The 27851-nt window shown below is 35.4% G+C and overlaps 1 protein-coding gene across 3 annotated transcripts; it reads right to left on the reverse strand.

The window, feature by feature from the left end:
- Window positions 1–46: 46 nt before the first annotated feature.
- LOC136847180 (uncharacterized transporter slc-17.2-like) lies at window positions 47–27758 on the reverse strand. 3 transcript variants are annotated; one of them, XM_067118610.1, is made up of 5 exons: window positions 27671–27758; window positions 18266–18592; window positions 2470–2663; window positions 1082–1315; window positions 47–314 (listed from the first exon to the last, which is right to left on the reverse strand). In XM_067118610.1, the coding sequence occupies exons 2-5, from the start codon at window positions 18339–18341 to the stop codon at window positions 207–209; spliced, it is 612 nt and encodes a 203-aa protein (XP_066974711.1). In that variant the 5' UTR covers window positions 18342–18592; window positions 27671–27758; the 3' UTR covers window positions 47–206. The 3 variants fall into 3 exon arrangements, with proteins under 3 accessions (XP_066974711.1, XP_066974713.1, XP_066974712.1); XM_067118612.1 differs by lacking the exon at window positions 27671–27758 and adding an exon at window positions 19346–19481; XM_067118611.1 differs by lacking the exon at window positions 27671–27758 and having other exon boundaries at window positions 18266–19272.
- Window positions 27759–27851: the final 93 nt, after the last annotated feature.

Raw genomic sequence — 27851 nt, forward strand, 5'->3', positions numbered from 1 at the left:
AGACAATCTTAATCAATATTCATTGCTTTGGAACTTTCTGTCTGCTTTCATTTTCCTAACCTGTCCTTCAAACGGCAGATCAAGCTCTTATCTTGTGGCTAAACCTCACTCTTCTCCAAGCCTCTCATTTTCCTTTATATTCTCCTGGCATGGGCTAGATAAGCATATTGGGTTGCCGCATCACTGAATTCTGTGTCAGAAGGTTCTCAAGATTTTAATGTCTTATCTATGAGAACTCGAGAGCCGAAGCTGGCTTTGTCCTTAGGAGGTATCCAAGTTACCATGAGAGTGAAAATTGAAGGGGAGAGGGATCCCTGCAGGAATATGGATAATATGATCAGTGTTTCTTTTGTTTAATAAAATAAAATAGGCAAGAAATAACAAAGAAGCCTTGGCATTATTTCAAAAGGTCTCACACGCCCACACTTACACACACATACAGACATATATACATACTATATATATTTGTGACTTCTAATACTATGCATCAGTTTTTCGTCAATGGCTTGGAAATAAAGTCAAAACAGGTCAAGACCTACACCCCATCTCATATTTTTCACCTGTGGTAATGTTATGATAAATGAATCAAGTACAAAAGTTATTATAATCATATATATATATATATATATATACTGTATGTATATATATATATATATATATATATATGTGTGTGTGTGTGTGTGTGTATATATATAATAACATATATACTGTATATACATATCAGTCAGAAGCCATAAGAAATGTTTAAAAAGAAACCATGAAGTCCCCAGTACTTTCGTGTACTTAACATATCTTCGGAAAATTTGTTAAATGCGCAAAAATACCTAACACTGTCAGTTCTCTTTAAAAATTGCTGTGGCTTCAAGTGACTCTCAAATCACGTTCATATTTGTGGCTTTTAACCACATATATGTGTGTGTGTGAGTGTGTGTGTGAGATAGAGAGAGAGAGAGAGAGAGAGAGAGAGAGCCCTCGTGCAATCGTTTATGACTGCAGTAGTGCGTCCATACGCAAGAGTACAAACACACCCCAAAATATAAACAATCATTTTCAGGAAAACTAACTGGCAGACAAGACCCACCTGAAAAATCCCGCACACAATCCTGAGACCCATGTAGAGCGTGCTGGAGGTCCTGATGCAGACTGGGGATAAGAGGCTTATGATGGACACAAATAAGACGCTGACCCCGAGCGTAACCCTCCCGCCCAGGTACGCAGAGGCGAAACCTCCTAGCAGGTTGCCCACCAAGTACCCGTAGAAGAAGCAGCCCAGGATCATGCCTCGAGTTTCTTCGTCCCAGTCGAATTCTCCTGTCTGATGAGGAGAGTGGGGCCGGTCATAGTCAATTTTGGCAGACAGTTCATTTAGTAGGTTTTTATACCAACCATAAGTCGGTTAGAAGTCTGAGTAACGAAAAATTTTTTGAAAGAGACACCACTGTGATCGTTTCTGGTAGAGGGTGTCGCTCAGGGAGTTTTAGAATTAGTATAAAAAAAGTTAAAGTTTGTATGATCAGCAATATTTAAAAAAAAAAAAAAATTTGTTTTGATTGATTTTATGACAGAACTTGTTCAGTAAGTTTTAAAACTTGCCCAGACATGAATGAAAGCCAGTGTATTAGAGATTTTTCTGAAGGAGGCTAATGTTTATCAACTCTGGATGAAGTTATTCATAAGTTATATAAATATTTATATACAAAAGACTCCTTGCTCATTATTTTATTATTAATTATGTGTATCATATGCTTAAGTTTCCTTCTCTCTACTTACAGCAGCTGCCTTCAAAAACTAAGTAATATGTTACAGTAAAATAAAGAGTTAGTTAATTGTGTAAATCTTACTATCTTGAAACGCTTGCATTTCCTGAGAATCTTATCAATTACTTATCAGTCCTGAAAATAATTATAATGCTGAACATGCCATTAATGAAACACAAATATGCTATAATGACTATCTACAGCGATGCTCGAAGACCACCAGTGCAAAATAAGGTCAGTAGGTCACGATACCTAAGTAAACTTGTTGAAAATGAAGACTTTCCTGATGGCCTGTGAGGTCCAGAGCCGGCGCCCGGACCCTCAGGGCATCCTTGCCTCAAAACAAAAATCTATATGACGCTCCGAGACTCTCAGGAGACAGTGATCCAGCGCTCATGATTCAAGCGATCTTTTATGCATTTTTCAGAAGATACTTTATGTCCCTGTCAGAACCGTAATTACTAATGTATTTAAGGCATTGCAAGTTTTCTAACCATATGAAACTTCTTCTTAATTTGTATACAGAATTGTTAACCATTCTTCAGGTGTGAGAAAATACACCTGACTGTATATAGACATCCCTCCGTTTTCTTCCAATGTCAAATTCTACTTTTCAGCTCACAAGAGTTGTTGACCTGTCAGAGATTTTGTATCAATAAATTAGAATACACTTTGACTCTGCCTCTTACTCGTCGCTTAGTTATAGGCCTACCGGGGTATTGTCACTGGTTTCATTAGACAAGGAACGCAGTGGACAAACGTCCGTCTGACCCGAGACATAAGAGGCATTCAAAGCGACCATGGCAACTATGGCTATGTTGATGCTGTTCCTGGTCATGTAGCTGACAGCAAGGGCGGAAAAGGACAGCAGGCCGAAGACGTGACGGACACCCCAGCCTCCGTCCGCTGGAAACATGAAAGAGAGATGGAAATATGCATATAAAATATACTGCGTGTGTGATTTATGAACAAACGTTACATTCAAAGGAAAGTAAAAATGGGCAAATAACAAGGTTAATCAAATTATATTTCACAATTTTTTTTGCTCTTATACAAATGGGGTCATTTATTTATATTACCTGTACTCAATGGATTCACTTTCCATTCAACACTCTTTGCATTTAAAAATTATGTTGCATTTTACACACACATTATATATATATATATATATATACATATATACATATATATATATATATATATATATATATACAATATATATACACGCATATATGTATATGTATTGTCAAGTACCAAGCTTCCCTCCTCATTAATTAAACAGATCCGTGTACATATTGTATATACCTAAATAAATAACATTCAGTAACCTTCTTTCGTAATAAGTACGAAATCCTGAAATTAAGTTAAAATGTAGCTCTCCAGTATCCTTGTGAAACGTACCTTCTGATTCCCCCTCCTGTCCCGTTCTCTTTACTCCCCCTCTCTCCCCCTCTCTCCCCACCTCACGTTTTCCTTCGCTCTGGCTTATTTGCCACTTGTGTGTCTCGTCCCAGCTCCTGCCTCGTAAGCGCTTGTTAAGAACTTCTCTGATCATTGTGAGTACGGTTATTATACCATATGATATTTTGGATTTGGTATTGGGCAGGAATATTTTTTTTATTATGTTGGATTTATATTAATTAACTGGTAATATTTTGATATGTGAAGTTTTGTTAATTAAATGTAATTGTTTTATTGTTTTTCCATATAACCTATTGTTAATTTTGTGGATTAACTTGAACCTTGATGACAGTATATATATACATATATATATATATATATATATATATATATTATATATATATTATATATATATATATATATATATATATATATATATATATATGCACAGTAATCCTTCAATTATCCAGATTGCCATTATTTGAAACTCAACTTTATCCATCGCACCTGGACCAGAGATGAAGGCACAAAGATACACAATATATATGAATTTTAAAAAAAATTTTAAAAACCACCCTCCAATTGTTGGTAATGCTGCATAGCCTTAAGAAAATGTTGGTAACACTGCCTACACTCAGACTGACTGAGAAAGGGTCTTGGGGGTTGGGGAAGCCTCAAGAAGTTTCCATGGCTGGGGGGGATGGCCAGATGGCTTGGTGCCATCAGAGAGGAGGGCCAGTGAGGCTGAGTGGAGGAAGGCTCAGAGAAGGGTTGTTTTGGAAGGTGGAAACACTTTCCATGGCTTGGAGGGGGTGAAGATACGGTGTTGGATGGGTGAAGAGGCTAGGTAGACCCGATTTGATAGAGCTTGTTTGGTTTCATATTTTTATGTTTATGATATAGTAATTCACATTTTATTAAAGAGTATGAACAGTACAGAGAGCGAGAGAGATAGATGAAATATCAACAGTGATAAAATATTCTCTTGTGTACTGTTATAAGTTCATAAGTGTGATAATCATACTTAGCGCCCGCTAAACTTGTAATAAAATATGGTACGTTAAATCGAGCAAAGCAAAAACTAATGGCAACATGTACCTACACATTATTTCCGTGGCGTGGGTAACTTGCTACAGCCTGATTAGTGTTGTGTTGACAACATATGAAATTCAGCTTTTGAATATTTTTACGGTGATTAGAGACTGTGATCAAATATTCTCTCGGGTACTGTTATAATATGTGTGATAGTCATACTTAGAGTCAACTAAACTTGTAATGAAACACGGTACAGTAAATTAGGCATAGAAAAAAAATGACAACACGTACCTACGTATGCGCCCACTCATTCGATAGCATTGCAAACTTCTTGGAGTTTATTTAGTTTTGTGTTTTTATTTTTATGGTACAGTAATTCATATTTCATTAAAGGGTATGTAAAGTAGTGATATGTGGTCGAGAGAGAGAGAGGAAAACAGGGTATGTTTACATTAAAGCCTAATATAATAACAAACACACACACTCTTACACTATTTTGTTTGTGTTATATGCTACAGTATTCTCATTTATATTTTTACTGTATTTTCTCATTTTTTTAGGTTTTACAAATGAATAGATAAACACAATCTTGAGCACAAGGTATGTACGTATGCACACACTCATTCCATGTCGTTAGTGAACTTGGTATAGCCTGCTTGGTTTATCTTGCCTACCTGTGAAATTCACATTTTAAATATTTTCACAGTGATTAGAGATGAAATATTAACGTTGATAAAATATTCTCTTGTGTACTGTTTTGATATGTGTGATGGTCATATGTATAGTCAGCTAAACTCCTAATAAAAACGGTACGGTAAATCAATCAAAGCAAACAAAAAAACAGTAACAGGTACATAAGTATGTACGCACTCATTTGATGGAGTTGTGGACTTCCTGGAGCTTAAGTTTTATGCTTTTATGTTTATGATACAGTAATTTATATTTCATTAAAGGATATGTACAGTACTGAGAGAGAGAGAGAGAGTGGGAGAATAGATGTATGTTTACACAGGTAAACAAACAAATCAGGAAACAGCTGTTATGCAATTTTGAGGGAATTTACTTTAGCATAAAGTATGCTAGTTTACCTTTGTATAAATGTTTTATATCTGTGTATAGAAATAAAAATAATAATTCCATTAATACATTCGTTTCTTTTAGCAATTAAAAATTATTTTCCTAATTCTTTTGGTAGTAGGCTCAATCAGCTGATTCTTAGAATGTAAATATTACAAATGGTGGGACGATCAGTATTTATTATAATATTATTATGTAAACATTACAAATGGTGGGATGATCAGTATTTATTATAATATTACTATGTTAATATATTAATATAATAATACAGTGTAAATGGATTTTGTCAATTAAATAGCACTTTCATTACCATTACCTTTATCTTAAATACAGCTGTGATAGCCTATCTGACTTTTGCAAATGGATGCCATGAGTTTTTACCATACTGTATTACCATACACAAGATAAAAATGTGTAGGCTATGTGTGAACTATAGACCTAGGCTAACCCAGGTGTTACACTCATAGTATCTATTTGCAAAAGTAAAACGGCCTATTACAGCTGTATTTAAGATAAAGGTAATCAAACTTATTTTACTTACAGAATCCACGTAAACTGTATTATTATACTGATACATTCTCATTGTAATATATATAAAAAATACGATCGTCCTGCCATTTGTAATATCTACGTTCTCAGAATCAGCTGATTGAGCCTAAAACTGAAAGAATTGGGAAAATATTTTTTTACTTGCTAAAAAAAGAATGCATTAATGGAATTATCTTTATTTTTGAACATAAATGTAAAACTGGTATACAAAGGTTAACTAAAATAAGTTATGTTGAAGCAAAATTCCTCTAAATTGCAAGACTGCTGTTTCCTGATTTGATTGTTCCCCCCCCACCCCCAAACTCTCCCTCTCTCTCTCTCTCTCAGTACTCTGCAGATCCTTTAATGAAATATGAGTTACTGTATCATTACCATAAAAATATGAAACTAAAACTCCAGGAAGTTCATGACGTCATCGAATGAGCGTGTGCATACATACGTATGTTTACCATTTTTTTTTTTTTTTTTGCTTTGCTTGATTTGCTGTACAGTTTTTATTACAAGTTTAGTTGTATGATCATCAAACATATCATAACAGTACACATGAGGATATTTTTATCACTGTTGATATTTCATCAACAGAACATCAGACAGGCTATAGTCAGCTTATCCACACCAAGGAATAGGTGCATGCATACATGTTGCTTTTTTTTATTTTTTTGCTTTACTCGATTTAATGTACCATATTTCATTACAAGTTTAGTTGATATTAAGCAAGATTATCACAAATATCATAACAGTACACAAGAGAATATAACTGTTGATATTTCATCTCAGTGCTCTCTCTCTCTCTCTCTCTCTCTCTCTCTGTGCATATGATTGCGCTTATCATTTGGTTTAAAAAAATAAAAAATGAGAAAATACAGTAAATATATAAATGAGAATAATGTAACATAAAATATAAATAAAAAGTGAAGGAGTGTGTGTTAATGTACTCAGACTTCGATGTAAACATACCTCAGTTACTGTTTCTCTCTCTCTCTCTCTCTCTCTCTCTCTCTCTCTCTCTCTCTCTCTCTCTCTCTATCAGTACTGTATACATATCCTTCAACAAAATATGAACTACTATAACATAAACAAAAATATGAAACCAAATAAGCTCTATCAAGTCAAGTCTACCTAGCCCACTTCACCCGTCCAACACTGCCTCCCCCCTCCCCCTCCCAGCCACAGAAACTGCTCCCCAGCTCCATCCACCTTCCAAAACACCCCCTTCTGTGAGCCTTACTCTACCCAGCCTTATTACCCTTCCCGCACAGTGGCATAGGCCAACATATACCCCCCTGCCATGGAAACTTCTCAAGGTCTCCCCACCCCTAAAACCCTTTCCCAGTCAGTCTGCATTTAGCAGCACTGCCAATATTTTCTTAAGGCTGTGCAGCGTTGCCAACCATCAGGGAAGTTTTTTAATATTTTTAAATTTATAAATATATCATATATCTTTTGGGCATGATCCTGGCCTGGTGTGTCCAAGATAATGCAGGGTTCAAGATAATAAGTAGTCAGATAATTGAGGGGACATATAAATATATATAAATACATATATATATATATATATATATATATATATATAAACAGTATATATATATAACAATAATACCCAACTTGTGTGATTTGAGTTGTGGGGAATTCTGAACAAGTGAACTTTTTATTGGAACCTAACTAATTGTCATACACGAGTTTTTCACAGACACTCGAACAACTGCGAATGCTGAGAAACCCTGCAAAAGTGTTGTGTTTAATTTTTTATGTCATTTATAAGTTTTCAAGCTTTTATGTGTAAACTAAATAACATTAAATAATAAAAGTAATAATTTCTCTCCCTCTCTCTCTCTCATTCAATTACTGAGATGAGAGAATTTTTATGGTACATGTATATGTTTATTTGTTTTGCATGATAAATAAATTTTTTACCTAATAATAGTACTAATTTTCAAAAATAATAATAATAATAATAATAATAATAATAATAATAATAATAATAATAATAACTAATAATAATAATATGAAGGTAGAGACCCTCTTTCAAGCATGTTTTTGTTAAAGAGATGGCAGCATCAATTGGAATTGATTTTATATATGGTCTCCTCAATTCTTCTTACTTTCTTCTCCTCAGGGCTGACATTTGCTAATAACTGGCCAATGTTCATAGTCTGGATAAGGAATTGGTTTCTTGAACTATTAATTTTTATTTTATAATAAAAGAAATGGAAGTTAAAAGGGGCGTTTGATCACTATAGAGTTTATGGAAATTGGAATTTGTTGTATTCTCGTGCAAAATCTTCATCGTTGTTCTAAAGGCGTAGCGGAATTCCAGCGGTTTGGCCAAGGGATAATCCTCTGAAGCAGCCAATGAAAGTTCAGCCCTCTCAACACGGGACACCCGGGACACTATAAATACCACCTGACGACCCCATTCCAATCAGAACAAGCCCACCCTTCCTTGAGAATGAACCAAAGATACAGTTGGAAACGTTGGAATTCCGCCCTTGGAACAACGATAATATAACAAATCCTGTTTTCCAAAACTCTACGGTGATCAAACGCCCCTTTTAACTTCCATTTCTTTTATGCAATAAAAATTAATCATTCAAGAAACCAATTCCTTATCAGACTATGAGCATCGGCCAGTTACTAGCAAATATCAGCCCACACAGAAAAAATAATAAGAAAAATTGAAGACCATATAAAATCAATTCCACACCGATCTACCATCATCTTCTTTCAAAACCAATAATAATATAACTGTAATAATTGCAAAATCTGTATGTGATACGTATTTTAAATGAACAAATATCTTTCCCTCATCTTTTGTGTAGAAGCTCGAAGGCAAAACTGTTAGACATGTCAATTTAACATGACAAGAAAGGGGAGTGTTGCTGATTAGCGGGTCAAAGGTTTCTTACATAATTCTCTCTCTCTCTCTATATGTGTCCGTAATAATTTATAAAAAATTTCACTCTTAAGTAGGGACAACTAATATCTCTCTCTCTCTCTCTCTCATTCGTAGTTAGCGCAACCTACGTATTACTGTTTCTCTGCATGTCTTTACCTGTACAGTAGATCATTTTAAATTGATCATCTAATTTTACCTGTACCATGTACAAACTGTAAATGAAATGTTCTAAACATAAGGCATTTCAGAACAAAGAGAAGGAGGCAGAATAAAGAAGTTTTTAAAAACGAGGTTGAGGAGACTTCTAAAAACAGATCAGTGGAATGGGGAGAGTGAGAGAGAGAAATAGTATACGAATCTTCATACTCTCCTATATTTTTACGTCAACCATTTATTTTTTTTTAAGGGTAATGTATTAAGCTAACTTTTAAATGAAATAACAGTAACTTTAACTTAAAAGTTATCTTAATACTTTGGGAGTATGATTAGGTCATATTTAGTGTTTAAATTCTAAAAATAAGCATTTATTAGCATTTTTTGAGACCGTGCCAAACTTACACAGAAATTCGCCTTGTGCAAGGGGGTCTGGAACCTTACCTCGCGTAAGTTGGATATGTTATATGTGTGTATATGTATATATGCATATGTATATGTATATGTATATATATATATATATATATATATTTATATACACACATACATCTATGTATGTATATAATGTGTGTATGTATATATATATATATATATATATATATATATATATGCATGTCATACAAACATCGTAATGGGATTACCTACAAACGACTTCATCTGATCTACCTAACCCACCCCTCTTGCAGCAGGAGAAACTGCTTCTCCGTATGTATTCATCTGTTTTTCCAACACGTCCAGATCCACCCCTAAAAATGCCACGGAAATCGTGATAACATGATAAATTTCGAGAGAAACGGAAGTAGAGATATGTTTCATCAACAAACAGGCAATCAGTCTGGGATCACTGCTAATGGTGGAATGTCGAGAACAAATTACTTTTATCAGAATGATAATCATGGCGTAAATCGTCAGATACCGAGATATGCGTCCGGGGAAATAGGGAAAATCAACCAATTACAATTCTCAATTCCATAAGAAAAAGCTAAATGGTTGTTTATAACTGTCGGTGAGTTCAATCACCATGCCCGTAACTGCCGCCATCATCAGTTAAGGTGCGGGAACTGTAGAAAATGCTAGGTCATAAGGTAAGCTTTGTCGAGAGTGCTTTCATAAGAGTTTAAAGGGGTTGGGCAATGAGACGTCGCCGAGTACACTGAGAAAAAGACTATCTTCATATAGCTCATGTTAACGCAAGGTCCTATTAAGATGTCTTGATGAATTAAAGTTGTTGATAGTCAACAAGAAAACCGATGTTCTTTGCGTCTCCGAAGCCAAGTTTAGAACCGAATATTCTTGATCAATATGTGGCAATTAGAAGCTATAATTTGTTTAGATGCGATGGTGGACGAAATTGGAGAGTGTCTGCATCTATGTTAAAAATGACCTGAAATGTGTTCAAATAAGAAATATAATTCCGTCCTGTGAAGGAATCGAAGATGCCTGGGTGAAAATACAATTGCGCAAATTGCCAACCATAATGTTAGGGTCGCTGCCGTCACCCCAAATGCTCCAGTAAATACATTTGATTACATACATGATAAATTGCAGGCAATGTTAACGGAAAACAAATTTCTTTTTTTATTGGGTGCCCTGAACGATGATCCAGCTGAAAAATCGGTCAAAATTAAGCAATATTGTAAATTTATTAAATTGTGCTCAGGTCATTGATAAGCCTACCCGTATCACCCCTTATTCAAGATCCCTCATAGACGTTCTAGTTACAAATAAAAAGGATGTAATAAAAAAGATAGAAGTAGCCTCTTGTCCTCTCTCTGATCATGAAATGATAGCTGAAATTGATGTTAAAAAACGGAAACGTGAGGTCAAAACATTTCGAAGCTTGAAGAATTATACCCCTGGCTTTTTGTAATAAATTGATTGATGCAATCCCAGTGCTTAGTAGTATCTTAAATACAGACGACGTTAATAAACAAGTTAATATATTATCAAAACATTTTAAGTCATGTCTGACTCTTGCGCTCTATTGTTGCAGGAAATTACAGACCACCAGCTCCATGGATTACTGAGGAATTAAAACTGAAATGGAAAAAAGATCGATTCAAAACAATTTTAATCATTCGAATAGAGTCGATCATTTTGATGAGTATAAGTCAAAGAAAAGGTAGCATCAGCTTAATTCGGGTCAGCTAGAATAAATATCAATAACCAAAAAATTCTACGAATGTAAAAGGAATAAAGGTAAGACTTGGAAAGTCATAAATGAATTATACCTAGTAAAGGTAAAGGTTCAAGGTTTGTCAATGTTGGTGATCCTGTTGAATCAGCAGAGAGTTTAATGATTTTTGCAAACGTCGGTAAAACCGTTTTGAAGAAATACAGAGACAAAATTCAGCCATTAGTAACTCCGATGTTGCCCCTCTCCCAACTGCGAAACAATCATTGACGTATTTTCGACCCAACCTGTCAGTGTGGAAACTTAATAATAATCGTAAAAAATCTAAAAAACAAGACTAGTTGTGGAATAGACGAAATGAATAGTAAATTCTTAAAGATTCCCTCCTGCTTTAGCATTTTACATAACCGTTATTATTAATACATCAATCGTGACTGGCATTTTCCTTGTGACTGAAATATGCTCTTGTTTATCCCTGCATTCAAGGAGGCGATAGTGAAGACCCTGGACAATATCGTCATTTCGCTTCTACCAGTTTTGTCTAAGGTTTTTAGAAAGAGTAGTCAGTGACCAGCTGTGTGGAGATACCTATCTGTTAATCACCTTCTGTCAGATACACAGCATGGTTTAGGAGCCGAATGTCAACTCAGACTGCGTTAACAAGATTACGGAAGTCTTATATAAAAATGTAGATAAAGGCGAAATTTCTTTGTTGGCTCTTTGTGATTTGTCGAAAGCTTTCGATAGCGTATCTCATCAATTCTCTGAATAAGATGGCGTTACCTTCGCATTGATAAATTTTGGTTTGAAGACTACTTATCCAATCGCTTTCAGTCTGTGAAAATGGATTCTTATATTTCAACTAAGAAAAACGTTAATTATGGAATTGTGCCTCAGGATCGGTCTTTGGTCGATTTTATTTCATATTTTTATCAATGACTTGCAAAGTATTGCGCATGATTGTGAACTTGTTCAATTTGCTGATGATGCACAATTCATTCTTTCCAATAAATATGAAAACCTAGACACTCTCGTAATATGGAAGGAACGATGGATCAGTCAATTCCTACTTCTGCCAAAACGGTTTGAAAAATAAACACAAATAAAACTCAGTTTATATTTGTAGGCTCTCACCAATATATAGATAGAATACCATCAGATCTGGTTATCCAGAGCTGGTACATCTCTTCTGAATGTGAGTGTGTAAAAAATCTAGGTTTATAAATAGATAGCAATCTGACATTTAATGGTCATATAGAATCTATATGTAAAGAAAGCAAATGGCATTTAGTGTTTTTGAACAGACACAAGGAATCTTTGACTTTGACTCAAGAAAAATGGTCGTTGAATCGCTAGTGCTGAGCTTATTTTCATATTGTGTGCTATGTTATGGGAGGGCATAAAACTCTTAATACAGAAGGTACAATTCATAATTTGCTGCTAAAATTGCTGTGGAGGTGGGAAAAAGTCTGACCATGCTATTCCATTCATAAAGCTCGAATAGTTAAAATTAAAGAGCAAATAGAATATGACCTTGCTTTATTCATGTTTAAGCAGCGCAATTTACAACCATCAGAAAGAGTTATAGAGATAGAGACAGTAGGAGAAAACACTGTAAGAATAACAAGGTAAACAGATAACTTGGTGGTTAAACATACTAGGACTAAACTAGCTGAGCAGGCCTTATCAGTGAGGGGGCCTGTTTTTGTGGAATACACTTCCTTCAGATGTAAAGAAAGCAAAACAATAAATTCTTTTTTAAAGAAAATTGAAAGGCTATTTTCTTGACGTTGTTGGATGAGCCATTGTTGGCATTGTGTTTTGGATCAGATGTTTTTTTTTTGTAAAATATTGTTAATAGATAACATATATAATTCTATGTATATATTTCAGAAAAATACGGCCGCTTTAACATTACTGTAGTTTGAGATGTGATGAAGAGAAAGAGCTGTGAAATGGTAGTGGGTCAAAGCCGTCAGTTGCAGAATCGTTGCACTCAGCAATACGCTTCGTTACATCTGCAGTTAACTTGATGACACACAATATTGGCTCTGTCATATGACCAAAAGTCGCTATGTGGTATGAAGTTGTCGTTTGCGTTAGAAAATCTAGATTCTGCCCAAAAATTAGTCCGATCGTTCATTAGCGAATTTGGAAAGCATTATCGTCAAGACATTATCTTTGAGTGTTGCAATCTCTTAGAATTGGCAGGAATAGGTACAGTTCAGACTCTTCGTTTTTCTGTGAATTGTGGACTTATGTTTTTACCATGTTCAAGACATTTTTGAACTTGTGTGGGAAGTGGACGTAGCCTTTTACCATTTCAATATTCTATTTTATGTGTTCTGTTTACCAGTATGCTATTTACTCATGCATTTTAGACTTTCATTATTATGTTTTGCACTTGCATATTTTTTGGGAGATTATTATGTGCTTATTCTTTCGACAGATGTCTGTGGTGGTGTGGTGAGAACATAGTGAGAGGACATGATGTTATCATGTTGGTGTGATCATAGAAATACATTTGCAAAACCTTTGCAATGTCTATAATTTTATGTGGTAGACTTTGAGACTAGACTAGACTTACAAAGTCTATAATGGAATAATAATGAAATTTTGGTTACAGGCCGTGCTTGCGTGATGAGACTTTTAGTCAGGATTAGATTATTCTTACTTGATAATTTCATTTATGATGCATTTTAATCTTTGCTTTGTTTTATTCATTACTTGTTGGGTTGCTTTAAATAATAAATCTATTTTTGTAGGAAGATTGCGTTTCCTTAGATGACCCATTTCATTTCTTTAATGTGGAATGCGAGAACAGAGATCTTTGTGACATCAGAGAGAGAGAGAGAGAGAGAGAGGGGATGCGTGAAACTCGGGATCGTGAGAAAAAGAAAAAAGTGTGTGGGGACCTAAGAGTGTTCAGGGAGAGAGACAGGGTCGAAATTCCATTGCCTTCTGGAGTAGACCGCAAGTTGGTACGTTACTTAGTATTCCTACATGGAATATTGAGTCTGTTTCCAGGGGGGATTACATATATATTACTTTCATCAGTATGAGACTAAATTTTAAACAAACATTTTATGTATATTTTAACCAATGCACGTTGTAAGAATACCCCCTGTAAATTTGTGGAATAAAGGTATTATTATTATTATTATTATTATTATTATTATTATTATTATTATTATTATTATTATTATTATTATTATTATTATTATTATTATTTTAGTCAGGTAAACTATAAAGCTGTTGACAAAGTTTTTTTTTTAATGAAATCAACAAGAAATTTATTAGTTTCATCATCGTCATTTAAATATTCAAATGTTGGGATATTCTTAGTGTGCGTTTCATATCGCTCCCTATCTGCTTTCTAAATGTTATAGTGAGTGACATGTTTTGCAGTACCATTTTGTAATAATGAAATTAATACTGGGAAATGATCACTGGTGTGCAAGTCATCAACTGTATTCCAATCTAATCTGTCTGCAATACTTGAGGTACATAGAGTTAAGTCTACTGAGGAAAATGCTCCATGTGTTCTTGAATATGTGCTGACTTCGTCATCATTTATGCAGCACATGTCATTTGAGTCCATAAATGCTTCTACTTTACTCCCTACTCTATTTGAGTTTGAACAGTTACAGTCCCATATTGAGTTGTGAGCATTAAAATCACCTACTGTTAATGTAGGATCCTTGGCATTGTTAAGTAATTCTATCCGTTTGTCAATGTTGTAATTTTTATTAAGTTGGTTGTATAAATTATAAATTACATAATTATCGTTTTTATACGGATTTTAATACCTATTATTTGCAAGTCAGTAATATTTACAGGTACTTTGTCGTAAAATACTTTGTTAAGTATATATATGGCAGTACCTAAATTCCCTTCCTCCCCTGCTGATGTAGATGCTAAGGTGTATTTACTTATTGTTGACAGTTTTGTTGACATGTTGTAAGCATAATATCATTGGTTCATATTCTTTTAGTAATCGTTGTACTTCTCCTAGGTGTAATCTGGTCTGCAGACCATTTATGTTCCATTATATAATATAGCCATTGAAAATATTATGTTATAGCGGTCAAGTTTTACTTTCTTTTTTTTTTTGTATTATCAATTTGGATTTTTTCTAATAATTTACTCACGAAATTTATTTGTCTTTCTTTAAAATATATTAAATGTGCAATGCACAAGCAACCTTTTTCATGGGTGCTCAAATCAGCTGTTTCTTATTTTCTATATTTCATAAAATTTCTTATAATGTTTGTTGAACCATCTTTTATGTTTTTGTTATTATTGCACAATTCAACGAAACAATCGTTATACCAATATGTGTTATCATGCATATTTCTTGTTTCATTTGTTCTTGTACCAATTACTGGAGATGGAGTAATCTCTTCTCCCTTGACATTATAACTGTTATCTATGGCATGGTCCTCTTCAACTTTTTCGATGGTTTGGACATCTGGTTCCATGGGTTTTTCTACTATTTTAGGAGATAAGGATATATTCTTAGCTTGTTTTTGTTCTTTCTTCATATCCTTTGTCTTTGGTGTAACCGAAGTTTTTCCATTAATAGTTGGTTTCTTCGTTTCGGGTGGTGTTCTCGCCAATGGCCTCTTTTTCTCTGCAAAGGTCTCTTTTTATCTTTAATTTCTGGTCCATCACAATTTTCCTCTACTACTTCTGTAGTGGCATCTTCCTGCGCTATTTGCATTAATACTTCAAATAAATTTGATAAAATGCTATCCATATCATTTGTACCTATTCCTTTATTTATTACCAAATTAGATTTTGTTTGTAAGGCATTTTTCTTCTTGGGATTTTTTCTGCTCCGTTACTTTATCTGTAAAAGCGCTACTGTTTGTTACCGGTTTGTTACTGAAGAATATGTATGTTTCTTAGACAGATCTTGAATTCCTCTCACTTTCAGTTCAGTTTAGCTTCCTTTATAGGCATCCCAGTCCTTTCTTGTAAGATTTTCAATTCTGTATTGTACATATAAAACATGCATTCTTTGGACCTCGAGCGATGATCTTGCCCACAGTTTACACACTTCGGTCTGCCACATTTCCATTGTGTGGCATGTTTGTCAGTACCTCAATAAGCACATATAGTACGTTTATTTCAACCACAATAAGCACATATACGTTCAATTCGACAGTTTTTCTTCGTGTGCCCATATTTACCACAATTTTGTCATTGTAGTGGTTTTGGGACGTAAGGTCTTGGGTTCTCTATTTTGGCCCCAAATTTTTGTTTTTTGAGACAGGTCTTGACTTTCAATTTTTATTTTTGCAATTCTTAATATTTTATTATTCCGTTTACTTGGTATTATATATATCTCACTATCTTGGACTTGGGATATCTCATTTTAAGAGAGTCCAATAATATATTCTTCTCGACCGGTTCGTTATTATTTTCAGGAAGTATAACAGTACCCTGACTGCTGTTCACAGTGTCATGTATTTTATAATGACATTTACATTACCGATACTTTTCATGGACAAATAGTCTTCCGATTGGTTTTTTGTTGTGGCTTCTATAAGCCATGTCCTTTCTTTTATTTGTCTGAATGACATTTCTGTTGTTGGATGCCTTCTTAATATGTAGTTTTCCAACTTTAAGGCTGAAATTTGTTGTTATGTTTCCATGGTTAGAAACCTTGACGAACTTCCACTCCCAAAGAGGGGGTCGTAGTGACTCAAGGTTGGGTCACGTCAATATTTAGTCATTTTGGGTGTTTTATGCGGTGTTAAAGTTTTAATACCATCCCGAATTTGATTATTTGCATTATTCAGAGAATTGTCCATTTCCATGCCAGATTTGCTCTGTCCTGGGCGATTAAATCGAAAGCTGTGGGATGGTACCATCAAAAGAGGCAGGGGTACTCAGATCTTATAATTCGTGTCATAAGATTGGAGGAAAAAAATGTAAATACAAAAACTTCAAAATATATCATGGAGCCTTTCATGGGTTGTTTCTTCACAATGGCACAAGTGAGAACCAACTCCCAAATGTCCAGCGCCTGCCCTACCCCACAGGGGCTGTCACAACATAATTAAAGTGGCCCAAGTGTAAGCCAAACCCGCTTGCTAGGACTGAGAGTATTACAAGAATACAATCATCCCCACCCTAATCATATTATGGGCAAACCGGATAGAATGCCGAGAGTCTTATCCCCAGAACCAAAACCCAACACCCCCCCCGGGGTTCCACCCTAAAGAATAGTTCCGCCTTTGAGCTATCAATCTGATAACTCTCAGCTCCGAACATTATCAGGCAGTTGTTGGTACTACCACAGTTCCCAAGCTCTTCGTTGGGTGAGTCGGTAGAGCTATGGACTGGCACTCGCTAGGCCCGAGTTCGATTCCCCGGCCGGCTGATGAAGAGTTAGAGGAATTTATTTCTGGTGATAGAAATTCATTTCTCGCTATAATGTGGTTCGGATTCCCCAATAAGCTGTAGGTCCCCGTTGCTAAGTAACCAATGGTTCTTAGCCGTAAAATAAGTCTGATCCTTCGGGCCAGCCCTGGGAAAGCTGTTAATCAGCTCAGTGGTCTGAAAATAAAAACTAAGGTATACTTAACTTTAACCACAGTTCCCACTATTTAACTTCGGATATAAAAAATCCCAGCTATGATATCTTTTCCTATTTATCAGGTCAATAAATTTTTGCAAAAAGTTAGAAGAAATTCCACAAAAATTAGTCAAAGAAATAAAAATAATAATATGCAAGACTCTTGGACTTAAACCCAGGAACAAATTCCTGAGTTCAAGAACCCCCTCACCACGTCAAGGTGGTCCCACATCGAAGGGGGGCAACCGGGGGAAGACCACTGATTATAATCCGAAGGATAAAGCCAAGTTATTTGTACGGCTTACAGGCTATAATCGGTCCTAGACAAATAAAAATAAAACGATGCGATAAATGTATGAGATACGACTGAGCATATTAGTTGGTCGTTATAACATAGACATAAAAAGAATCTCATTCGGTACAAGAAAAGGCGGAAGAACCATCGAAGTCCAAATTTCAGTTTTTATGATATTTTCTAAATGAAACATGCTTTATTTATATTCTATATAAATTCCTACATGCACACTTCCGTACAATTGTTATTTTCTCGTCCTTCTACGAAAAAAAAAGTTATTCAACGATTATGTACTTTTATTGACTTATATAGAGACTTTCAACTTGAAAATGAAAACAAAACCAAAAAGGCTGACATATAAAATTAATAATAATTCAAATACCTTTGTTGAAATGAGCCCCATATTCTCCGTCGGAAATGATGGAGACCCGCCCGTGATGATTCTCAGAGGAGTCCATCTTTGGTAATGATTTTCTCTCGACTCGTTTCAGTATGGCCGTTGTTATGAGCCCAGTCGTCGTCAGGAAACTTTATCGAAATCAGGTTCTTCGTCGTATGCTTGATATAACTGTTATCCTGAACTAAGTGTTATCGACCCAATGATTTTAATAGAATCTTTATCAGGAGTCAATTCGATTTTTATCACTATGGAGCGAGCCTGGGGGTCGTCTTAACCTTGCCAAGGAAAGAAACTACCGAACAAAATGCCCTGCAAAAAAAAAAAAAAATCAGTAACAAAGAAAAAAGTAAATATAAAAAAAATCTGAATGTACATAACTTACATCAAATAGCAATCAAAGTAAAACTATGAAGTAAATAACAGAAGCAACAAAAATAAACAGGAACCATGGCTGCCACATCTACGCTGTTTTCTAGCTGTAAGTGAGATTTAATAAATGGCAGCAAGGACAGGTGGCAATGTCTGAAATCATCTCTATGTTTCACGACATTTTGAATTGACTACTATGTATTTCAGAAAGTCTGAGTCATCGTTTTTTGCCAATATCTTTCAAATTAATTGATGGATCGGTGTGTTACTTTCTGAATTTGATGGGGTAGCCAGCAAACTGATTAACGCTTTCGGACACACAGGCTTGGAAACTACTGAACTTTTCCTTAGTGTAAATTCCTCACTACCCCCAACTTTCCTCCTCGACTCACCATTCTTTTCCCTACTCTTCCTTGGCGTCATTACACCCCGTGGCGTATGTTACATTCTTCATGAATGTGATTGTTTTTATTTTGTTTACATAATTCTGTGATGAAAAGTTATTCCATGTTTATTCTAAATTCACTGTTCTACATATTTTATAAAAAATAAGGGATGAAAATCACAGAACAGTTTATAACCATTTGAGACAATGTTCACGATATCATAGATGTATGTCAATGAATCAATTTTACCTTTCCCTTATTCCCTTATACATATGACCGTGAAATATCACCATAAGCAATATCTTACCTATTCAGATTTATTCTTAATTTCTGAGCAGCTTTCTCCCGGCTGTAAACTTCAAGAAGACGTATAGCAAATGCATTTCTGCATCCACGGGGACATTTCAACAAGTAAGCCATAAGTCTGAAAAGCGACGAGACAACCTTCTCTATAGTTACTGGATTCACAAGTGATAAACCCGTCATTTAACCCGACATTTCATTCATCAACTACAAAGATTTCGGAAACTCCTAAATTCTGTATAACCATGTAGGCTGTTAGCTCATTTCATCCTACATTGCTCAGCTGAAAAATTGCAATGCTAATATGTGCCTGAAAACATTCTTTGCATAACCAATATTGCGAGGAGAGAGAGAGAGAGAGAGAGAGAGAGAGAGGGTGGGGAATGAATGAAAACACAGAAGTGAATGAAAACAGACGGGAAGTGAGGTTTTAGAGAATGAGGAAGAGTCGGTGTTGGGAAGAACAAGCACCAGAATTACTTATCAGATAGATTCGTAAATCTTGACTGGTTAGGTTTGGCTATGTCCCAAAATTCAAAGTAAAGTGAAGCTGAAATCTGTTTCTCGACATGAAATTTTTTTTTTTATCAGAAATTAAGGGAGGGTGTGAGAAGCTGTTTCAAAGTACCATACCAATCAATCGATTGGTTTGAAAGATATTGGCAAAAAACGATGACTCAAACTTCCTGAAATACATAGTAAAAAAATATGGCTAATATCCATGAATACGTCTCACGAACTGGGATATACAAGGGTCGGGACACCAATAAACTATAATCGCTTACATAATTTTGGGATTGATCTCCTTATTTAAAATTCCTTAATCTTCCAACGCTCACATGTGCAAGACTGGGGAACTATTAATGAGAAATTGCTTCTAAGTTGTCATTCTTAGGGTGCGTCCACAGTGACTCCACACTGAAGCAAAACATTTCATATACACGTTACAAACTTATCACACATACACATCACAATAAGACTGAATGCCTTGAACATGAGAAGTATAGGAAATTAAGTGTGTCCTAGAATAATAGATCCCACATTTGCTTCAAGATACATGTAATATATATATATATATATATATATATATATATATATATATATATATATATATATATATATATATATATATATATATATATATATATATATTTACGTTTTTCCGTGGTTTTAGTTTGAGATATTCTCTGTGAGACAGGTATGCAACGATTTAAGGTAATTTGGCCTTGTGATTCTGATTTCGTGGGTTTTTAGGAAAACGTAAAAAAAGAGGAAAACAAAGGGGAGAATTTCATATGAGCATAGGGCTCTTGTTACTGAAATATTACATAAAACATTAAGGCAAATTTAAAGAGTGTATTTACATAAATGACATCAGTACAGGAAGAAAGACAAAGTGATTTCTGATCCTGAAGGGGGATTCCTCGGTTGAATGAAACTGGGGATTCAGACACAGTCGAAAGCTTCCACGAAATAGGGTCCCTCTGAAATAGAGATATGCACATTATACGCCAGTAATGAAAATAGACAAAAGAATAATGAAAAGCTGCACTGAGGGTGCCAAAGGAGGTAATAAAGAATTAATACTGCCGATGCAAGAAGCGCATGGACGATTAGACAAAGGATTCTTTCACGGCTTTCTATTTAAGCAAAATGTTACAAGACAAAAAGCGTGACTGAAATGGGGCTCTTCCAGGGGCGCTTTACTGTAACAGATTTCGAGGGCGCGTAGAAGGCGGTCCGTGGATGACTGCGATTTCGAGGCGAGTTTCTTCCGTGGTGAGATGCAAGGGCTTCGTAGAGGGCCCAAGGCGATGGGGACTCCTCGAAACTCAAGCAATGGCGTGTGGGCTCGAGGCGAAATGACAATTGGAGCAAACACTTGGAATACGGTCAAGGGCACGGAAAGGTATCTGCTTTAGAAAGGGCCACGTGGGTAGGCTGCAAGGGCATCGATGGGGCCAGGTGTTGGGCGTCTTCGCCATCTTCCAGCCCGCATGTGTGTGTCGAGACCTCGTGGGTTTCTGCTTTTATCCCCTCCTATGGGGCAGGGTGGTGCGCCCAACACAGGGGTTTTGACTCATACGCACCTGCTGCCCGCAGGGGAGGCTTTTGCCTGTAGAAAAACACCCAAGACAGATCACTTTTGCCCGAAGGAAAGTTCTGTTTTAAAAAAGGAGTGGCCTTAATCTTTTAAACCCTTGTATTCTTGACCGTGCTAAGTCAATGGAACAGATGGTCTATCCCATTCAGACAACTGGCAATACCAAAAACAACAGAACAACCAACAACAACAAAAAGGGAGGCAATCTTTGCAATTCTTGCTAATCATATAATATATATATATATATATATATATATATATATATATATATATATATATATATATATATATATATGTATGTATATATATATATATATATATATATATATGTATGTATATATATATATATATATATATATATATATATATATATATATATATATATATATATATATATAATATATATATATATATATATATATATATATATATATATATATATATATATAATATATATATGTATATATTTATATATATATATATATATATATATATATATATATATATATATATATATATATATATATATATATATGTACATATACATATGTATATATTGTGATTATATAAACTATTTTTATCAACGATTAATGTCTGTAGATTCCAGTGACGACATTTACACGCAGTGTAAATTGCATCTCCCATTTCACACCGGCAACATGTGTCAGGGTTTGGAAATATCAGACGAATTTAACCAATTCGGTGCAACGCAGATGTTTATAAATCAAGTTTCTAAAACAGAAAATAAACTCTTTCAGGGGAAAAGGCGAGATGATGATTGCAAAGTAATCTGTTGACAACAGGTAATGCGTGGGGTCATATAGTTGCCAAATGTACAGTTTCGGGTAACTCCTTCGGGTGACTTGTCCTCCACTGGTTACTGCGACTCACGTCCCAATTTTAATTGCATGATTGACATTCAGTTTCGTCTACCAGCTCGCCATGGTGGAGTTACTTTCGTAGATTTATTTCTGGCCCTCTTTTTGCTTCCCATTGGTATCAACGTACTCTTTCAGCTGTATGCATACAAACAGATAGATGTGTCTCACATTTGCCCTAAGATACCACATTTTTTCTATAATGTTTTAAACAAAACGGCGCACCATTTTTATTGCAACTGGCAAAAAAAAATTGCCAACAGACGACTGGGAAAATCTGACGTAACAGAAAACTCGCATATGGCTTTTTATATCAGAGTGTGAAGTTATATTCAACATATAATTTCAAGATGATTTTGACATTAAAATCCAATGGTAATTCCCTAACATATGATGAACAGCATTGAATCAATGTGTAATCTCTCAAATTTGGTCCTTTGAAGATCACGAAATATGCAACGATGAGACCTTACGTAAATAGAACATTTACCTCCTTAAGGATCCTCAAAGGTCACGACTCCTTTGTAGGCCTTAATGAGAGTTACATTAGTTCGGAGGGTACGTTACTGTCATTGGAGTACTGATCTACATACGGCGCAACGTAGAGAACAACAAAAAGAGAAAATCTGCAGTTCAAATTGGCAACCAGTTTTGACATAGGGACTAATTTCGGAGTTAGAACCACGCAGACAGACAGAAGGATGGGGTGGGAATGAGAGACAGAGCGGGAGAAGAGGGGACATAATGGGTTATTGTAAAAGAAAGAAAAATTCCAACCACACTCCAGAAATAAAAAAAAAAAAAAAAAAAAACACTCAATTTTGGCCCGATGGACTTTATGAAACTGATTCGAACGACTTTGGCATTTCTGGAAGTGGGTACAATTTTATTAGAAAGATGCATGTATGCATGTCATTTAGTATTACAGTTTCTAATAAGTTTCTTACATTTATTTTTTCTGGCTTTTGTTTGCATGCAGATGCCAGTTTACTCTAAGCAGTCAGTAGTACTGTAGTGACAAAAGTGAAGATTTCCATGTTTGCCATTTGCGGCCAAATGTTGGCATCTTTGCAGGAAGAACAGTTAAGCCTAATACGTACCAGTGTATGATAATATAAGCATAATTAATTCAACTGGAAGCATGAGTAATTAGTTCTATTAGACTTATGTTACTGTAAGGAGGATCAAACTCGAGATGTTTAAGACAGTAGGATCAAAAGGTTTGTAATAATAAAATCATTAATAACTGAAGGGCCACAGACACCAGACAGACCAGCAGAGATGAAGTTAGAAGCACCGTGATTTCTGCGGACACAAAGCCACCTGAGTAACTGCTGCAGGAGAGGAATGGTATGAATAACACCTACCCTCACAAACAAGATTTTGTGCAATTTTTTATATAAAGAGGACAATAATCTAATGATAGTAATGCAGGCAGCTATTTTAAATATTTGTCTTTTCTAGAAGACGAAGACATCAAATGGTCTTTAGAAAACTGAGGTGAGTTTTCTTTTTAGAATATATTCAAATTCTCTGAAGTTTTCGTAATTACTTTTGATTCACCTATCAGGACGAGTTACAATTTCCGCATCCTTAATCAACGACCTATAACATTAGTAAATAAACAGGCAAATCTTATTAAGTTTAAAAGTGAAAAACTGCACCTAACACTAATGCTTACTTAGATGCAGTTTCTAGTTATACGTCTGTCAATTAATACAAGATCTGAAAAACATACCAGAAACAAAAATATTTACTTCTCCAGTGGGGCTTCCTATGACCAGTTCAGCAATAACTCTGAGAAAAGCATGAACAATATGTGATTTTTTCACTTTATTTCATGGGCTTAAAGCTCTTATTAATTTTCTTGTTCTGTATTATTTCTTATGCGCATGCCATCTTTAGATAATTTTTTCCATCGTACCATGATTATTTTTAACGCCTTTGCTACTTGTTACTTCTTGTTGCCCTCTAAGTCATGATAATGGCGTGAAATCGTCTTAGGTGATCAAGGACCAAGCTGCATGACAGATTCATTGTCACTTCAAAACATTTTCGGTTGGGAGCCCGAATTTCCATGCGACCTTAATCTGGGAAGTCGTGTAAGGAAAACGACTGCTCTGAACTTCATAGATTCTAGGATGATTATCAGGATAAGGTTAAAGGAATATAATCAGCTAAAGAGAAGGATTACGTACTAAGGGGAGGTATTATGGATAGATGTTATCATTCAGGATAAAGCCATACATTCAATGTGACATATTCTTCGAGGACCTGTCAGTTAGCTTACTTTAGCTTTCATCAGAAGCAGTAGATTGGTCGATGAATCTTACTGCTTCTGTGAAACAAACCTTAACAGCAGCAACTGTAAATAATGACGCTGGTAATACTTCTAAGGATTTCAGACTTGTTGAAAATGATTACTGAAGCTTTTCCCTCTTTGTAGTCCGTTTCTAAGGTCTTCTTGAAGCTGGTGACCTGAAACCTCCTCTGGAGAGTGTTGTCATACGATCATATGTGAGATTTGGGAAAATCATTTTCCGGCCCTTACCACTGACAGCGGTAAGGGGCAGGTTTTTAACAGGTTCTTACAATCAATGTCAGGGATTAGAGGCTATGGTTGCGGCAAAAAGCATTTACCAGTATTTCTTCATGCCAAGTCACTAGCTCTTGTATAATTAGGCCTCATAGTTTCAAATGCTTCTAATCTGTCTTTGCTTGGTGATTATCGAGTTGCCACGGCAGTTTTGGTCATGGTGCCTCTATTTCAAGTAGGGCATAAGGTGAAAAGACCAACAACTAGCAACCCTTTGGAGGATCCTGCAAAATATGATGTTCCTACATTTTTTCCCAGGGACATGGACATTGAGAGAATTTTTCACACACCGCCCGCTCACACACACACACACACATACAGTATATATATATATATATATATATATATAATATATATATATATATATATATATATATATATATACATATGTCTAGCATATAGGTAAATATATGCCTGAAAGATGGCCTCATCACATTTCTGGCTTTGTTTTATAAAAAGAAAATATAAATAAAAATATACTTCTTTTGTATAAACTATGTAAGCGAATAAACAGAGTCTTCTTTAAACTTCCTAACGAATCTGATGTAGAAAGTTTATTGCAAAGGATATTAGATGATTACGTTTCTGTAATTAACTTCATTTATAATGTTAATACCCTTTTTTCTTCATGTACACAATTCAAGGTCAGTCTATTATATGAAAATCCGCCATCAAGACTGACTTTTGTAGCCCCTAAAGGGAACCGACGAGAGTACCTAGGCCAACTCACCATTCGCCCCTCCTGACACCATAGGTACCCAGCAATTTGTTCTGCTTTTATCCAGGTGAAAAAGGGTATCTTACGCAAACACAACTTATTCCAGGTTCTCCACAGGGAAAAAGTGTGCGTACGTCAGAGGAGGCTATGGATATAACAAGTCGCCGGAATTCGTTGCTACCGGATCTGGAATTGGGACCCTGAACACGAGAGGCCATGGTGGCAGGCACCGTGAGGGTTTCTGGATGCTTGGGTCCAGGGTTGGTGCCCCAGTTTTCATCTGTACAGAATCGTTTGGTTGGTGAGTGTAGTCCAGCTTTGGAACGGCAGAGGGACTCGAAGTGCTGAAAAATGCTGTTCGGTTTGTACCTAATATTACTCAAGTCCACGTTAAAGCCTGTAGAATTATCTTGAATTATTAACTTATTTTTTTATATCTAGTTTCATGAAAATTTTTTCTAGCATATCATGGGTAAACAACATCCATGCTAGTAGGTAATGAGTACTTTTAAAGGGTTTTGCACACTCCCATATAAATGCACGCATTTAGTACAGATTTGATATTATAGTGTGATAACCGCTAAGACTAAAGTAGCCAGAAAATTAGGAAAAACTAACAGTGCCCGTCTAAAACAGACAGACAGACATACAGAGTGGTCATTTCCCACTGACAAGAAAGAAACATGGCAATCAAACTTTGGAAAAGACTATACCGAGTCTTAATCATGAATCATGAACAGCGGTCGCTAAGAGCCCTCAAGTTATTATTAGTTTCTTTATAATGCTATATTTAACTAAAAATAAACACCTTGGGAACTGCGAAACTAATTCTTGAAAAAATTTGTACTCTCAAATGTCTGAATGACTGAGGACCTATCAGGACTTGTCAGGGTCTAAGATAACTTGACCAATAGGAACCAGTCGTTTGATATAAACTGAAGTCTTTTTTTTTATACATCTGTATAGTCAGATCGATAAGACCACAAACTCGTTTCATAATAAAATTGGAAGATGAATGTATTGCTCAATTATTTACGATATTTCTGATAAAGCTGTGTAAAACTTATTTCAAATAAATAGAAGTGTATCTTCTCAATAATCCCGTATTTAGGCTATACACATTGACAATGTACTACTTTAACATACTATATTTCCAAAGCCTTCAATGAAGTTTGCGTGTGACCTGAAGTAGACTGTCTGTTACAAGTTTGTCATTCGTGAACTTGTATTGTTATACTGTCGACATAAACCGGCATGTTTAAGATCTAAATAGGGAGGTGTAAGGGTTCTTTGTATATATAGGCATTCAGACGTATTACTATGGAAATATTTTGCACATTTCTCACAGTATGCCTACGATATCGGCTTTGATTTCTGCCAGTTGAGAGCTAGCTATGCATATTGCCACTTTTACCTAAAACCTCCGTTGGTGAGTGGACAGATGAAATGCAACCGACTAATAGCAGTCTAGTCCTATAGCAGTAGCGTTTTCGTATCTTGGACAAAAAATCATGAGCAGGGCATCTTGATCTCGTAGGCTATAGTTTTTACGATTACTTTATTCCCGACGGTCATAAAGTAGCATTTGGCCTGAATAAAGCCAGGTGCCAAGATTTTCTGTTATTCTAAATCCATCACTAGTGTAATCATTCAGCCTTAAAATCGTGAGTTAGCACTTGCACCGTAACTAAAATAGCTACATATAGGCCTACAACTTCTTTTGATTGGTATTCATTTAAGCGAGATTCTTTAAGCTTCATCAAGCTCTCAAATCACTATTTTGCCCAAAAACATTATCAGTGACCGTGAAATTTATCAAGCCATTACTAACAAAATTGTAAAGTTCCCCAAAAAAAAGTTAAGAAACAAAAACATCCGTCCATTATTAGCCAACCAGGTTTCTTTGGTTATCGAACAGTTTTTAGTTAGTTATGCTTTCGTTAACCATCGTTCATTCAAATCGTCTAGCCTATTTTCTCTAACTATTCTTAATCAGTTTTCCCCCCTCTCAACTGCTGTTCTTGCACACTTACAAATGAATTCTTGGTACACCTCGATAACGTTACCCAACACACAGTAACCACTAAGGTCCAGAGACAACTGCCCGTCGCCGATGCGCCATCTGCCAGACTGGCCCCAGACTGCACCTCAGAGACACCGTACTGAATCTGAACAATTATTGTGTATAGGATACTTTCTAAATTTTATTTTGCC

This window comes from Macrobrachium rosenbergii, chromosome 16, assembly GCF_040412425.1.
Source record: "Macrobrachium rosenbergii isolate ZJJX-2024 chromosome 16, ASM4041242v1, whole genome shotgun sequence".
Taxonomy (NCBI): domain Eukaryota; kingdom Metazoa; phylum Arthropoda; class Malacostraca; order Decapoda; family Palaemonidae; genus Macrobrachium; species Macrobrachium rosenbergii.